General features: G+C 41.4%; 1 protein-coding gene across 1 annotated transcript in view; it reads left to right on the forward strand.

The window, feature by feature from the left end:
• Positions 1–14835, forward strand: part of LOC133662466 (FYVE, RhoGEF and PH domain-containing protein 4-like) — a 205945-nt gene extending 191110 nt beyond the window's left edge. The window contains exons 3-17 of the mRNA XM_062066483.1: positions 1794–1883; positions 1946–2417; positions 2483–3770; positions 4960–5105; positions 5328–5484; positions 7205–7343; positions 7399–7457; positions 7513–7656; positions 10072–10244; positions 11301–11331; positions 11406–11489; positions 11727–11852; positions 11924–12058; positions 14376–14501; positions 14561–14835. Of these exons, the coding sequence (XP_061922467.1) occupies positions 1794–1883; positions 1946–2417; positions 2483–3770; positions 4960–5105; positions 5328–5484; positions 7205–7343; positions 7399–7457; positions 7513–7656; positions 10072–10244; positions 11301–11331; positions 11406–11489; positions 11727–11852; positions 11924–12058; positions 14376–14501; positions 14561–14773 (3383 nt within the window). The 3' untranslated portion in view covers positions 14774–14835. The remainder of the gene's footprint in view (positions 1–1793; positions 1884–1945; positions 2418–2482; positions 3771–4959; positions 5106–5327; positions 5485–7204; positions 7344–7398; positions 7458–7512; positions 7657–10071; positions 10245–11300; positions 11332–11405; positions 11490–11726; positions 11853–11923; positions 12059–14375; positions 14502–14560) is intronic.
• The last annotated feature ends 165 nt before the right edge of the window (positions 14836–15000 follow it).

Below are 15000 nucleotides of genomic sequence, written 5' to 3' on the forward strand. Positions count from 1 at the left end.
TGTGTGTGTGTTGTGGGTATAAACTTTTTTTTTTTTAATATGTCCGTATTTCGTTTGTGTGTGTGTGTGTATCCAGATTTGTGTGAAACAGACACCCAGATTGTGACTTTACAGTTTTTTTTTTACACACACTCAAATCGATATACGCACACAAATTAAAACACGCACACACAGATCTGATTACACACACACAATTTGAGATAGCCATTTGCAAATAGTTGTATCTCAATCTACACACATCTGTGTGTCTGTACCTCAATGTGTGTGTCTATTCAGATCCACATGTTTTAATTTGATTTCCATTTGTGTGTGTGTGTTGTGTGGGTATAAACAAAATGTAAAAAAAATCTGTCCGTATTTCAAACTGTGTGTGTGTGCGCGTGCGCCTGTGTGTGTGTGCGTGTGCGTGTGCGCCTGTGTGTGTGTGTGAGAAACAGACACCCAGATTGTGAATTTTGCAACACTAGTGTAAGACTAGTGTCCATCACTGCACAGACACACAAATCTTACACGGCAGAAAGTGTCGCAAAAGTTGTGTGTAAAAAGACGGCTAATCAGGGTTCCTGCTTCACACAAATCTGAATACACAAGCACACCTTTTTTTTTTTACACACACACAAATCGATATACGCACACAAATTAAAACACGCACACACTGATCTGATTACACACACATTGAAATACGGACACACAAATGAGTACATAGGCAAATGAATCAGATTACACACACACAGATTGAGATATGGATTTGCAGATAGTTTTGCTAAAATACACAAATGCAATTTTTTGAACACACACAGATTGAAATACGAAGATCCTTTTTAAAAAAAAATTTTTTTTACTTACACAGATCAAAATGCGAACATAAATATATTTATTTTACACACACAAAGATTTAGACACAGACACACAAATTAGTGCACAGACACAAATCTTACACAGCAGAAAGTGTCGCAAAAGTTGTGTGTAAAAAGACGGCTAATCTGGGTTCCCGCTTCACACAAATCTGAATACACAGGCACACACACTTGTTTTTTTACACACACACACAAATTGTATTACAGACACACAAATTAAAACACGCACACACCGATCTGATTGCACACACACATTGAAACACGGACACACAAATTACTACATAGGCAAATGAATCAGATTACAGACACACGGATTGAGATATGGCATTGGCAAATAGTTGAGCTAAAAGGACACTTCCATAACCGATCTGCAATGTGCAGGAAAAGAAGACATCACATGCTGAATATGTTGTGTTTGCCACACACTGAAGTGAGAAAGCAGAAGTGTGACAAACTTGTACTTGTACTGCCACAGCAAAGTCCACATATCAGCTTCTTCTGCACACTTTGCTCAATTTAGCGTCACTTGTGTGTGTGAAAATCCAGAGAGATATTATGTGACTGGGCCGGCACGCAAAGGGAGTGCCTTTAAGGTTTATCGGCGCTCTGTACTTCTCCCTACGTCCGTGTACACAGCGGCCTTTTAAAAAGTCATACTTTTTGAAACCGATACCAATCATTTTGAAACCGATACCGATAATTTACGATATTACATTTTAAAGCATTTATCGTCCGATAATATCGGCAATCGGTTACTAAATTAGTCTAAGAAAAAAAGCTCAATTTGGATTAAGTCTAGTAATTTGATGACCTTATTTCCTTTCAAAAGTACCAAAATATATAAAAAAACACCAATTGGTATCATCCATGAACTCCAAGAATCAAGATATTGTTAATGCAGAGAATTTGACTAAAACCTTCCCTGACGTGTTCCAGTGGGGAGCAGTTCCAGCTGTGGGGGGTCTTGTGACAGGACCTGTGGACCCAAACATGAAAACCACCAAAGTCCACCCACCAAACCACAAGGTGAGCTGGAGCCTACTTTAGTTGTTCTTGTCTTACTTTGACACGCCATGATTGCCTTTTAGTTCCCCCCAAGCCCGCGCACCTCCAGAGTCCGATGAGGAGCGGGCCGCCCTCTTCGTCCCGGCATTTCCCTGGCACGGACGACAAGAGTCCAATCCGGGCGGGGGTGAGCTGTCTCCTCAATGGAGCCCAGCTGAGCCCCACCCGCCTCTCCCCTTCCCAGAAGATCCCCAAGCTCACCAGCAGCCCGTTGGGGTCGCCAAGTCCAGGCAAGAGAGGCATCCAGAACTGCACCCCCTTGAGGGAGGGCGGTCACTGCCCCACTAAGTTGACCCCAAGAAACCGGAGCCCTCTGTCGGTAATACTGCGGACCCCCAGCCCCGTTCAGAACAAGATAGGGAGCTACAGCCCTGCCAGGAACTCTAAATCCTGGCTGGGGGTACACAGGACCCCAAGCGGGAAGATGGAGGGTTGGGAGAAGAGGACTGGGAAGTCTTTGAGTGTTCCTGACCTCGTTGTGTACCTGGATGAAAGGTTAGACTTTGTTCGCTGCTTTTGTGGCTTTGCATGAAAGTGACTCACCGGTTTGGTTTTTGCAGAATCCCGTTGGAAAAAGAGGAAAGTTCTCCTCAGCCTGCCATCACCGTCAAAGCCCCGACGGACTGCAGACTCAACCGCACAGCGGGGGAAGTCTCCTCGCGTCCGACGGACTGCAGACTCAACCGCACCGCGGGGGAAGTCTCCTCGCAAAGTTCAACGGACTGCAGACTAAACCGCACAGTGGAGGAAGTCTCCTCGCAAAGTTCAACGGACTGCAGACTCAACCGCACCGTGGAGGCAGTCTCCTCGCACAGTTCAACGGACTGCAGACTCAACCGCACCGTGGGGGAAGTCTCCTTGCAAAGTTCAACGGACTGCAGACTCAACAGCACCGTGGGGGAAGTCTCCTCGCAAAGTTTAACGGACTGCAGACTCAACCGCACCGTGGGGGAAGTCTCCCCGCAAAGTTCAACAGACTGCAGACTCAACCGCACCGTGGGGGAAGTCTCGCAAAGTTCAACGGACTCCAGACTCAACCGCACCTTGGGGGAAGTCTCCTCGCGTCCGACAGACTGCAGACTCAACCGCACCGTGGGGAAAGTATCCTCGCAAAGTTTAACGGACTGCAGACTCAACCGCACCGTGGGGGAAGTCTCCTTGCAAAGTTCAACGGACTGCAGACTCAACCGCACCGTGGGGGAAGTCTCCTTGCAAAGTTCAACGGACTGCAGACTCAACCGCACCATGGGGGAAGTCTCCTCGCAAAGTTCAACGGACTCCAGACTCAACCGCACCGTGGGGGAAGTCTCCTCGTGTCCGACAGACTGCAGACTCAACCGAACCGTGGGGAAAGTATCCTCGCAAAGTTTAACGGACTGCAGACTCAACCGCACCGTGGGGGAAGTCTCCTCGCGTCCGACGGACTGCAGACTCAACCGCACCGTGGAGGAAGTTTCCCCACGTCCGACGGACTACAGACTCAACCGCACCGTGGGGGAAGTCTCCCCGCGTCCGACGGACTGCAGACTCAACCACACCGTGGGGGATGTTTCCTCACGTCCAACAGACTGCAGACTCAACCGCACCGTGGGGGAAGTCTCCTCGCAAAGTTCAACGGACCAGCGTCAGCCTGATGGCGTCCTGCTGGAGAAAGCCTCCAAGATCCATGCGGGGTCCAAGTCCAAATGCAGATGGACCGAAGGAGAACGACATGAGGAGGAGGAGGAGGACAAAAAGGAGGAGGCATCGAAAGAGGACGAGAACACGGAGCAGAAGTTGTTCAAGATAGCCCGTGAGCTCCTGCACACGGAGAGGGCCTACGTGGCTCGACTACACCTGCTGGACCAGGTAAGAGTGTGGGGGTGCTATGGTTTTTGAGAAGGTCTAACGCGGTCTTTCTTAATCATCGGGCCGAGGCCGATTGTTTCGAGTGCCCTGTAAAGGACTGCCCAAAAATGTGTTTCTAGGCTGTGGTCCAGAGAAACAGAAGAAGTCTGGAGCTAAAGTCATAAAGACGTTTCTTCAGCGCAAAAATTATGACCAACACGGTGAAGCGGTATTTTCATTTGCGCTTGAATTTTATCGACAGTTTATTCAAGAAACATATTCATTATCAATTGAGTTTGTTTATTCAAAAAGGTGCACTTAGGGCGCACCTTCTCCGTCATCTGAGGCCCTTGATGGCTAAGTCTGAGTCCATGGTCCTCGCACAGAAAAGGGTGGAGTGCCATCTCCGGGTTGGGAAGGAGATCCTGTCCCAAGTGGAGGAGTTCAAGTACCTGGGAGTCTTGTTCACGAGTGAGGGAAGAGTAGATCGTGAGATCGACAGGCGGATCGGTGCGGCGTCTGCGGTGATGCGGACGCTGTATCGATCAGTCGTGGTGAAGAAGGAGTTGAGCCGGAAGGCAAAGTTCTCAATTTACCGGTCGATCTACGTTCCCATCCTCACCTATGGTCATGAGCTTTGGATTATGACCGAAAGGACAAGATCACGGGTACGATGAGTTTTCCTCCATTGGGTGTTAAGGTTAGAGTGAGAAGTTCTGTCGTTTGGGAGGAGCTAAGAGTAAACCCAATTGAGGTGGTTCGGGTATCTGGTCAGGATGCCACCCCGAACGCCTCTCTGGTGAGGTGTTTAGGGCAGGAGACCACGGGGAAGACCAAGGACACGTCGGGGGGACACTGTCTCCCAGCTGGCCTGGGAATGCCTCGGGATCCCCCGGGGGAGCTGGACAAAGTAGCTAGGGTGAATGAAGTCTGGGCTTCTCTGCTTAGGCTGCTGCCCCCGCGACCCGACTAAGAATAAGCGGTGGATAAGATGGATGATGGATGCCTGTGTTAGCACTGCGTAATTGTATATAAATGTAGCTTTCGTCAGTCCCTTTTTTTGGTTTTATGGTTCATGGTTTCATACCATTGTGAGCCATGATATCAAGATCACTAATTCAGTGTTGATATTTGAGTGGGCCCCGGGCCCCTCTGTAGTGTAAAAGTGGAGCTCCATAAGTGCTGGTCTAATGGACTCCTGCTTCCGCAGGTGTTCTGTCTGCGTCTCACAGAAGAGGCGGGGCGAGGCTCCTTCCCGGCGGAGGTGGTGCGCAACATCTTCTCCAACATCTCCTCCATCTACTCCTTCCACAGTCAGTTCCTGCTGCCCGACCTGGAGGACCGCATCAGCCACTGGTGGGTAACCAAGACCTGACCTGGACCTATGGTCATGGCAGATAGTCTTAGACCAGATACTACGGACAACAAGGAGTGTAGTTCACTTAGAACTGACCTATTTTTAACATTTTTATGACTGAGACCATTCTGGGTCCCTGGGACTAAACTTGAAGGAGGTCTTAAAGGTACAACCCCCCCCCCCCCCCCCCCCCCCCCCCCCCCACCTCCTTCACCCTCCAGGTGTGAGCAGCCCGGCCTGGGTGAGGTCCTCCTGCATCACGCCCCCTTCCTGAGGATGTATGCTGACTACGTCAGCAACTTCCAACCAGCCATGGAGCTGCTGAGAACCTGGACCGAGCGCTCCTCCACCTTCAGGAACCTCCTCCATGACATCCAGGTGGGGTCTTCTTCTTCTTCTTCTTCTTCTTCTTCTTCTTCTTCTTCTTCTTCTTCTTCTTGTTGTTTTTGTTGTTCTTGTTGTTCTTCTTGTTGTTGTTATTCTTCTTCTTCTTTTTGTTCTTCCTGTTCTTGTTCTTCTTCTTCTTGTTTTTCTAATTCTTGTTTTTCTTCTTGTTCCTGTTCTTCTTCTCTTTGTTGTTCTTGTTCTTTGTTGTTGTTCTTGTTTTCTTTGTTGTTCTTGTTGTTCTTGTTTTCTTTGTTCTTGTTGTTGTTGTTGTTCTTCTTCTTCTTCTTGTTTTTCTTCTTCTTCTTCTTCTTCTCGTTCTTCTTCTTGTTCTTGTTCTTCTTCTTCTTCTTGTTATTGTTCTTCTTCTTCTTGTTCTTCTTGTTATTGTTCTTCTTCTTCTTCTTCTTGTTCTTCTTGTTGTTCTTGTTCTTCTTCTTCTTGTTCCTCTTCTTGTTCTTCTTCTTCTTGTTCTTCTTCTTCTTCTTCTTCTTGTTTTTGTTCTTCTTGTTCTTCTTCTTGTTGTTGTTATTCTTCTTCTTCTTTTTGTTCTTCCTGTTCTTGTTTTTCTAGTTCTTGTTTTTCTTCTTGTTCCTGTTCTTGTTCTTGTTCTTCTTCTTGTTCTTCTTCTCTTTGTTGTTGTTCTTGTTCTTTGTTGTTGTTCTTGTTTTCTTTGTTGTTCTTGTTCTTGTTGTTGTTTTCTTTGTTCTTGTTGTTCTTGTTCTTGTTCTTCTTCTTCTTCTTGTGTTTCTTCTTCTTGTTCTTGTTGTTCTTGTTGTTCTTCTTGTTATTGTTCTTCTTCTTCTTGTTGTTCTTCTTGTTCTTGTTCTTGTTCTTCTTCTTCTTCTTGTTCTTCTTGTTCTTGTTCTTCTTCTTGTTCTTCTTCTTGTTCTCTTCGTTGTTGTTGTTGTTGTTGTTTTCTTTGTTGTTCTTCTTGTTCTTGTTCTTCTTCTTGTTCTTGCTCTTCTTCTTCTTGTTCTTGTTCTTCTTGTTCTTCTTCTTGTTGTTCTTCCTGTTGTTCTTCTTGTTCTTGTTCTCTTTGGTGTTGTTTTCTCTTTGGTGTTGTTATTGTTCTTTGTTGTTCTTGTTGTTGTTGTTCTTCTTGTTCTTGTTGTTGTTGTTCTTCTTGTTCTTTTTCTTCTTCTTCTTGTTCTTCTTCTTGTTTTTCTTCTTGTTCTTGTTCTTCCTGTTGTTCTCCTTGTTCTTGTTGTTCTTCTTCTTGTTCTTGTTCTTCTTGTGCTTGTTGTTCTTCTTCTTGTTGTTCTTCTTGTTCTTCTTCTTGTTCTTCTTGTTCTTCTTCTTCTTCTTCTTCTCTTTGTTGTTGTTCTTGTTCTTTGTTGTTGTTTTTGTTTTCTTTGTTGTTCTTGTTGTTCTCCTTGTTCTTGTTCTTCTTCTTGTTCTTCTTCTTCTTGTTCTTCTTGTTTTTGTTCTTCTTCTTCTTGTTGTTATTGTTGTTCTTCTTCTTGTTCTTGTTCTTCTTCTTGTTCTTTGTTGTTGTTCTTGTTTTCTTTGTTGTTGTTGTTGTTCTTTTTCTTCTTCTTCTTGTTCTCTTTGTTGTTGTTCTTGTTTTTGTTGTTGTTGTTTTTGTTGTTGTTGTTCTTGTTTTTGTTGTTGTTGTTCTTGTTCTTGTTCTTGTTTTCTTTGTTCTTGTTCTTGTTGTTCTTCTTCTTCTTCTTCTTCCTCCGTGAGTGTGAGGGCTGTGTTGTCCTCCCAGAGCCAGGATGTGTGTGGCAGCCTGACCCTGCAGCACCACATGCTGGAACCGGTCCAGAGGATCCCTCGCTACGAGATGCTGCTGCGGGACTACGTGAAGAAGATGCCCTCCACTCACCCGGACTATGAATTTGCTCAGAGTAAGTCTTTCACCGCATCCGTCAATATTTGTAAGTTGACTCCTTGTCTCCACAGGATCCTTGGAGACCATCTCCATGGCGGCCAACCACTCCAACAGCGCCCTCCACAAAGCGGTGCGTGGCCTCACTTTGCATCTTTGACTTCTCCCAATAAAACTTCTGCCAACAGGAGAGCATCAAGCGACTGCTGGAGATCTATGAGATGGTTGGAGAGGAGGACGTGGTCAACCCCACCAACCAGTTTGTGAAAGAAGGTCGCCTGCTCAAGATCTCTGCCAGGAACACCTCTTCTATGGAGCGACACCTCTTTCTGGTTGGACTAAAATATCTCAATTTACTTCTCTTTTTTTTTCTGCCATTTTAATTTAAATAATTTCTGAAAAATAATATTTAACTACCATTTCTAAAAATGTATCACATCTATGTATATTAATAGTATTTACATTTAAATTGATGGAAATTGTTCAAATGTTTTTCACTAAATTAATATGTATTTATTTAATTTATTTGTTGTAATTAATCTAATCCAATCCTGGCTAGACTAAAATGATCTCAATTAACATTTTTTTGTACCCTTTTTTTCATAATTTATTTAAATGAATTAATTCTGAAAAATATTTAACTACCATTTTTTAAAATGTATCCCATCTATGTATATTAATAGTAATTAAATTTAAATGATGGAATTGATGGAAATTGTTCAAATGTTTTTCACTAAATTAATATTTAATTATTAAATGTATTATAAATTAATCTATGGAGCGACACCTCTTTCTGGTTGGACTAAAATATCTCAATTTACTTCTTTTTTTTTCTCTGCCATTTTAATTTAAATAATTTCTGAAAAATAATATTTAACTACCATTTCTAAAATGTATCACATCTATGTATATTAATAGTATTTACATTTAAATTGATGGAAATTGTTCAAATGTTTTTCACTAAATTAATATGTATTTATTTAATTTATTTGTTGTAGTTAATCTAATCCAATCCTGGTTAGACTAAAATGATCTCAATTAACATTTTTTTGTACCCTTTTTTTCATAATTTATTTAAATGAATTAATTCTGAAAAATATTTAACTACCATTTTTAAAAATGTATCCCATCTATGTATATTAATAGTAATTAAATTTAAATGATGGAATTGATGGAAATTGTTCAAATGTTTTTCACTAAATTAATATTTAATTATTAAATGTATTATAAATTAATCTATGGAGCGACACCTCTTTCTGGTTGGACTAAAATATCTCAATTTACTTCTTTTTTTTTTCTGCCATTTTAATTTAAATAATTTCTGAAAAATAATATTTAACTACCATTTCTAAAATGCATCACATCTATGTATATTAATAGTATTTACATTTAAATTGATGGAAATTGTTCAAATGTTTTTCACTAAATTAATATGTATTTATTTAATTTATTTGTTGTAATTAATCTAATCCAATCCTGGTTAGACTAAAATTATCTCAATTAACATTTTTTTGTACCCTTTTTTTCATAATTTATTTAAATGAATTAATTCTGAAAAATATTTAACTACCATTTTTTAAAATGTATCCCATCTATGTATATTAATAGTAATTAAATTTAAATGATGGAATTGACGGAAATTGTTCAAATGTTTTTCACTAAATTAATATTTAATTATTAAATGTATTATAAATTAATCTAATCCAATCCTGGTTGGAATAAAGTGATCTCAATTAAATTTTTATTCGTACCATTTTTTTAATAAATAATAAAATTTAAAAAATCAGAATACTATTTAACTACCATTTTTAAATGTAATCGTGTCTATATTAATAGTAATTAAATAAACAATAATGGAGTTGAAAATGGTAAAATGTGTTTCACTATAAATATTTTTTATTTCATTTATTAATTATAATTTATTTCAATCCTGGTTATAGTAAAATTATCTCAATAAACATTTTATTTGTACAATTTTTTTCATAATTTTAATTTAATTCTGGAAAATATTTAACTACCATTTTGAAAAATGTATCATTATGTATATTAATAGTAATTACATTTAAATTATGGAATTGATGGAAATTGTTAGTTTTTTACTAAAGTAATATTTATTTATTTCATTTATTTATTATAATTTTTTCTAATCCAATCCTGGTTAGACTGAAATGATCTCAATTCAATTTTTATTTGTACCATATTTTTAAATAAATAATTATTAATTTTAAAAAAATAATAATGAAAAATATTTATCTTTTAAAAATTAATCGTGTGTATATTAATAGTAATTAAATAAAAAATAATATAGTTGATGTAAATGATTAAAAGTTTTTCACTATTAATTTTTTTTTTTCATTTATTGTAATTTAATCTAATCTAATCCTGGTTAGACTAAAATGATCTCAATTCAATTATTTGTACCAATTTCTTTTTAATTAAAGAAATTTTGAAAAATATTTAACTACCATTTTATTTAATTAATGACGTATATATTAATACATATCAAATTAAATTAAAATGTTTTTCACTATAAATATTTTTTTTTCATTTATTTATTATAATTTAATCTAATCTAATCCTGGTTAGACTAAAATGAATTTTTATTTGCTCTTAAACTTAATCTAATCAAACTAAATACATTTATCTTTTGCTATATTTTTATTGATTATCTATTCACCAAAATACATTTAGTTGACTTAAATTGTCTTTTATTAAAGTTTACGGCTGTTATTTTTAATCCTGCACAGTTCAACAACTTCCTGCTGTGCTGCACGCCAAAGTTCAGCCTAGTCGGGCAGCGTTTGACGGTGCGCAGCAGGATAGGAGTGGACGGCATGCAGGTGCAGCAGACCACCAATGAAGACCACCATTACACCTTCCAGGTGTCGGGAAAGGAGAAGACCTTGGAACTGCAGGCCAGGTAGGATGCATCTTACCCAGGGGGCCACAAACCTTTTCCACTGAGGGCCACAAATCAAAGGCCATTTTGGTAGTTTTCACAATGTTAGCATGCTAACCGGTATTACTTGTCAAGTAACAAAATATTTGATGCTGACGTCTATACTTGCAAAATTAGCAAAAAAGCTAGCATGCTAATATTAGCATGCTAATTGGTATTACTTGTCAAGTAACAATATTTGATGCTGAGGTCTATACTTGCAAAGTTAGCAAAAAAACTAGCATGCTAATATTAGCATGCTAATCGGTATTGTCAAGTAACAAAATATTTGATGCTGAGGTCTACTTGCAAAGTTAGCAAAAAAGCTAGCATGCTAATGTTAGCATGCTAACTGGTATTACTTGTCAAGTAACAAAATATTTGATGCTAAGATCTATACTTGCAAAATTAGTTTTAAAAAAAAAGCTATCGTGCTAATGTTAGCATGCTAACCGGCCTTGTCAAGTAACAAAATATTTGATGCTGAGGTCTAAACTTGCAAAGTTAACAAAAAAGCTAGCATGCTAATGTTAGCATGCTAACTGGTATTGTCAAGTAATAAAATATTTGATGCTGAGGTCTATACTTGCAAAGTTAGCAAAAAAGCGCTAACTGGTATTACTTGTCAAGTAACAAAATATTTGATGCTGAGGTCTATACTTGCAAAATTAGCAAAAAGGCTAGAATGCTAATATTAGCATGCTAATCGGTATTGTCAAGTAACAAAATATTTGATGCTGAGGTCTATACTTGCAAAGTTAGCAAAAAAAGCTACCATGCTAATGTTAGCATGCTAACCGGTATTGTCAAGTAATAAAATATTTGATGCTGAGGTCTATACTTGCAAAATTTGCAAAAAAAAGCTAGCATGCTAATGTTAGCATGTTAATGTTAGCATGCTAACCGGCCTTGTCAAGTAACAAAATATTTGATGCTAAGTTCTATACTTGCAAAATTAGCCAAAAAGTTAGCATGCTAATGTTAGCATGCTAATGTTTGGAGCCCTGATCTGATCATGCTTCTGTTTGTGGTCTGCAGCTCTGAGCAGGACCGGGACGAGTGGATCCAGGTACTTGGTGTCATGTGACCTGCAGAGATGCACCTGTGTCATGTGACCCCTCTCCCCCCTCCCCCCCTCCCCAGGTGATCCAGGACGCCATCCATGAGTTCCAGCAGAAGAACCAGACCTTCAAGATGGCCTCCAAGGAGATCCAGGCGCAGGAACAGGTGAGCAGCGGTGACTCTGCAGGGAATGTCCCCTCTCTCGTGTCCCCTCTTTCGTGTCCCCTCTCTCGTGTCCCCTCTTTCGTGTCCCCTCTTTCGTGTCCCCTCTCTCGTGTCCCCTCTCTCGTGTCCCCTCTCTCGTGTCCCCTCTTTCGTGTCCCCTCTCTCGTGTCCCCTCTCTCGTGTCCCCTCTTTCGTGTCCCCTCTTTCGTGTCCCCTGACTCTCTCTCGTGTCCCCAGACGGCAGAGCTGGGCCGCCGGGCCCCCCGCTGGGTGCGCGACCACCAGGTGACAGTGTGCAAGACCTGCAGCGAGTCCTTCAACGCGCTCACCCGGCGCCGACATCACTGCCGGGCGTGCGGCTGTGTGAGTAGAAAGGTGGATGAAATAAAGGTGGAGTCAGCGAGCGAGCGGTGTGGTGTGGTGTGGTCCTGCAGGTGGTGTGCTGGAAGTGCTCCGACCACAAGGTGGCGCTGGAGTACGACGGCTACAAACTCAACAAGGTGTGCAAGTCCTGCTTCTCCGTCCTCAGCGCGCCGAGAGGAGGCGGGGCCAAGAAACGCTCGCCAGAGGTAAACCATCTTTCTAAAACACCTGTGTCTAGGTGTAGTTCCCAGGTGTAGACACCAGGTGTGGTCTACAGTAGTCATGGATACAGTAGTCATGGATACAGTAGTCATGGATACAGGTGTGGTCTACAGTAGTCATGGATACAGTAGTCATGGATACAGGTGTGGTCTACATTAGTCGTGGATACAGTAGTCATGGATACAGGTGTGGTCTACAGTAGTCGTGGATACAGTAGTCATGGATACAGGTGTGGTCTACAGTAGTCGTGGATACAGTAGTCATGGATACAGGTGTGGTCTACAGTAGTCATGGATACAGTAGTCATGGATACAGGTGTGGTCTACAGTAGTCATGGATACAGTAGTCATGGATACAGGTGTGGTCTACAGTAGTCATGGATACAGGTGTGGTCTACAGTAGTCATGGATACAGGTGTGGTCTACAGTAGTCGTGGATACAGTAGTCATGGATACAGGTGTGGTCTACATTAGTCATGGATACAGTAGTCATGGATACAGGTGTGGTCTACATTAGTCATGGATACAGTAGTCATGGATACAGGTGTGGTCCACAGTAGTCGTGGGTACAGTAGTCATGGATACAGGTGTGGTCCACAGTAGTCGTGGATACAGTAGTCATGGATACAGTAGTCATGGATACAGGTGTGGTCTACAGTAGTCATGGATACAGGTGTGGTCTACATTAGTCATGGATACAGTAGTCATGGATACAGGTGTGGTCTACAGTAGTCATGGATACAGTAGTCATGGATACAGGTGTGGTCTACAGTATTCATGGATACAGGTGTGGTCTACAGTAGTCATGGATACAGTAGTCATGGATACAGGTGTGGTCTACAGTAGTCATGGATACAGTAGTCATGGATACAGGTGTGGTCTACAGTAGTCGTGGATACAGTAGTCACGGATACAGGTGTGGTCTACAGTAGTCATGGATACAGTAGTCATGGATACAGGTGTGGTCCACAGTAGTCGTGGGTACAGTAGTCATGGATACAGGTGTGGTCCACAGTAGTCGTGGATACAGTAGTCATGGATACAGGTGTGGTCTACATTAGTCATGGATACAGTAGTCATGGATACAGGTGTGGTCTACATTAGTCATGGATACAGTAGTCATGGATACAGGTGTGGTCTACAGTAGTCATGGATACAGTAGTCATGGATACAGGTGTGGTCTACAGTAGTCATGGATACAGGTGTGGTCTACAGTAGTCATGGATACAGTAGTCATGGATACAGGTGTGGTCTACAGTAGTCATGGATACAGTAGTCATGGATACAGGTGTGGTCTACATTAGTCGTGGATACAGTAGTCATGGATACAGGTGTGGTCTACAGTAGTCGTGGATACAGTAGTCATGGATACAGGTGTGGTCTACAGTAGTCATGGATACAGTAGTCATGGATACAGGTGTGGTCTACAGTAGTCATGGATACAGGTGTGGTCTACAGTAGTCGTGGATACAGTAGTCATGGATACAGGTGTGGTCTACATTAGTCATGGATACAGTAGTCATGGATACAGGTGTGGTCTACAGTAGTCATGGATACAGGTGTGGTCTACAGTAGTCATGGATACAGTAGTCATGGATACAGGTGTGGTCTACAGTAGTCATGGATACAGGTGTGGTCTACAGTAGTCATGGATACAGTAGTCATGGATACAGGTGTCATCGTGGGGATACAAACAAAAAACTATGACTGCCATTTCGAGCAGACAATAGATGCAAGTATGATGTCATAGATAGGAATGTCTGATGCTGGGTGTCAATAAAAAGTACATTTAAAATAGAAAAAGACCCACAATCACAATGGACATTTATCAAATGGAGAAGATGACGGCTTTTATTGATCAAAAAAACAATTTGTATTAATTATAAATTGGAGAAATGTACTTTATACTGGGAAAATTGGGTCAATGATGTCACGCCCCATTGGCTTTATTTTATTTTCTCTAATTGGTGATAGTACTGTTTGAAAAAGATTACTCCCTATATGTTTATAGGTTGTTTTTTTCTATCTCTTTACTGTTTATATTCTTATTTTTTATTATTTTTTATATATTTATTATTATGATTATTACTTCTTTTTTTTATTTCTTTCTTTTTTTTTCTTTTGGGGTGAGGGTTGTCATCGTGGGGATATAAACAAAAAACTATGACTTTGCCATTTGGAGCAGACAATAGATGCAAGTAAGTATGATGTCATACATAGGAATGTCTGATGCTGGGTGTCAGTACAAAAAAGGTCCGAGGTCTTAATGTCGTGGAGTCAGATCCATGATGGTGTGCTTCAGTCCTGCAGTGACTCCACCATGAGCGGCTTCCTGCAATATGGCGACCATCCCAGAAGGTGTCAGCAGGTGTGGGGCGTGGTCACCACCACCGAGCCCCCCCTCCTCTCCCTCTACGCCACCCCACAGGTAACGCCCCCCCCCCGCCAACACCACCCCCCGGTAACACTCACCTGGGTTCTCCTCAGGACCCCGCACCCCTGTCCAGGATCCCCCTGGCAGGCTGCATTGTGGGGGAACCTCCTGCTGACCTCCAGGGACATTTCTGCCTGCGACACCCCCAAAGTGTGCACGTCTTCTCCTGCCAGGGCGACGACTTGAAGCGGCGTTGGGTGGGCGCCCTCAAAGCGGCCGTCAGAGGCTCGGACGATGGCACCAGCGAGTCCAGCGGGGAGGAATGACTTTTTAACGGCAGCAAGGAAAGTTAAAGTTGAATTATCTGATTTGTTTGTGAAATGACTGACAGGAAAATAAATAAAAAGTTTTAACATGAGTGGCTTCTAAGTCCTTTTCAGGCCGCCAGTCCAGTATTATTACAATAAAACTACTCCGCTTCTTTTTTTTAAATACAGGATTTATGTCAACATTTGAAAAGAAAACAAATTGTGAAAAATAATCAAAATATTAC

The sequence above is a fragment of the Entelurus aequoreus genome, linkage group LG12 (genome assembly GCF_033978785.1).
Source record: "Entelurus aequoreus isolate RoL-2023_Sb linkage group LG12, RoL_Eaeq_v1.1, whole genome shotgun sequence".
Taxonomy (NCBI): domain Eukaryota; kingdom Metazoa; phylum Chordata; class Actinopteri; order Syngnathiformes; family Syngnathidae; genus Entelurus; species Entelurus aequoreus.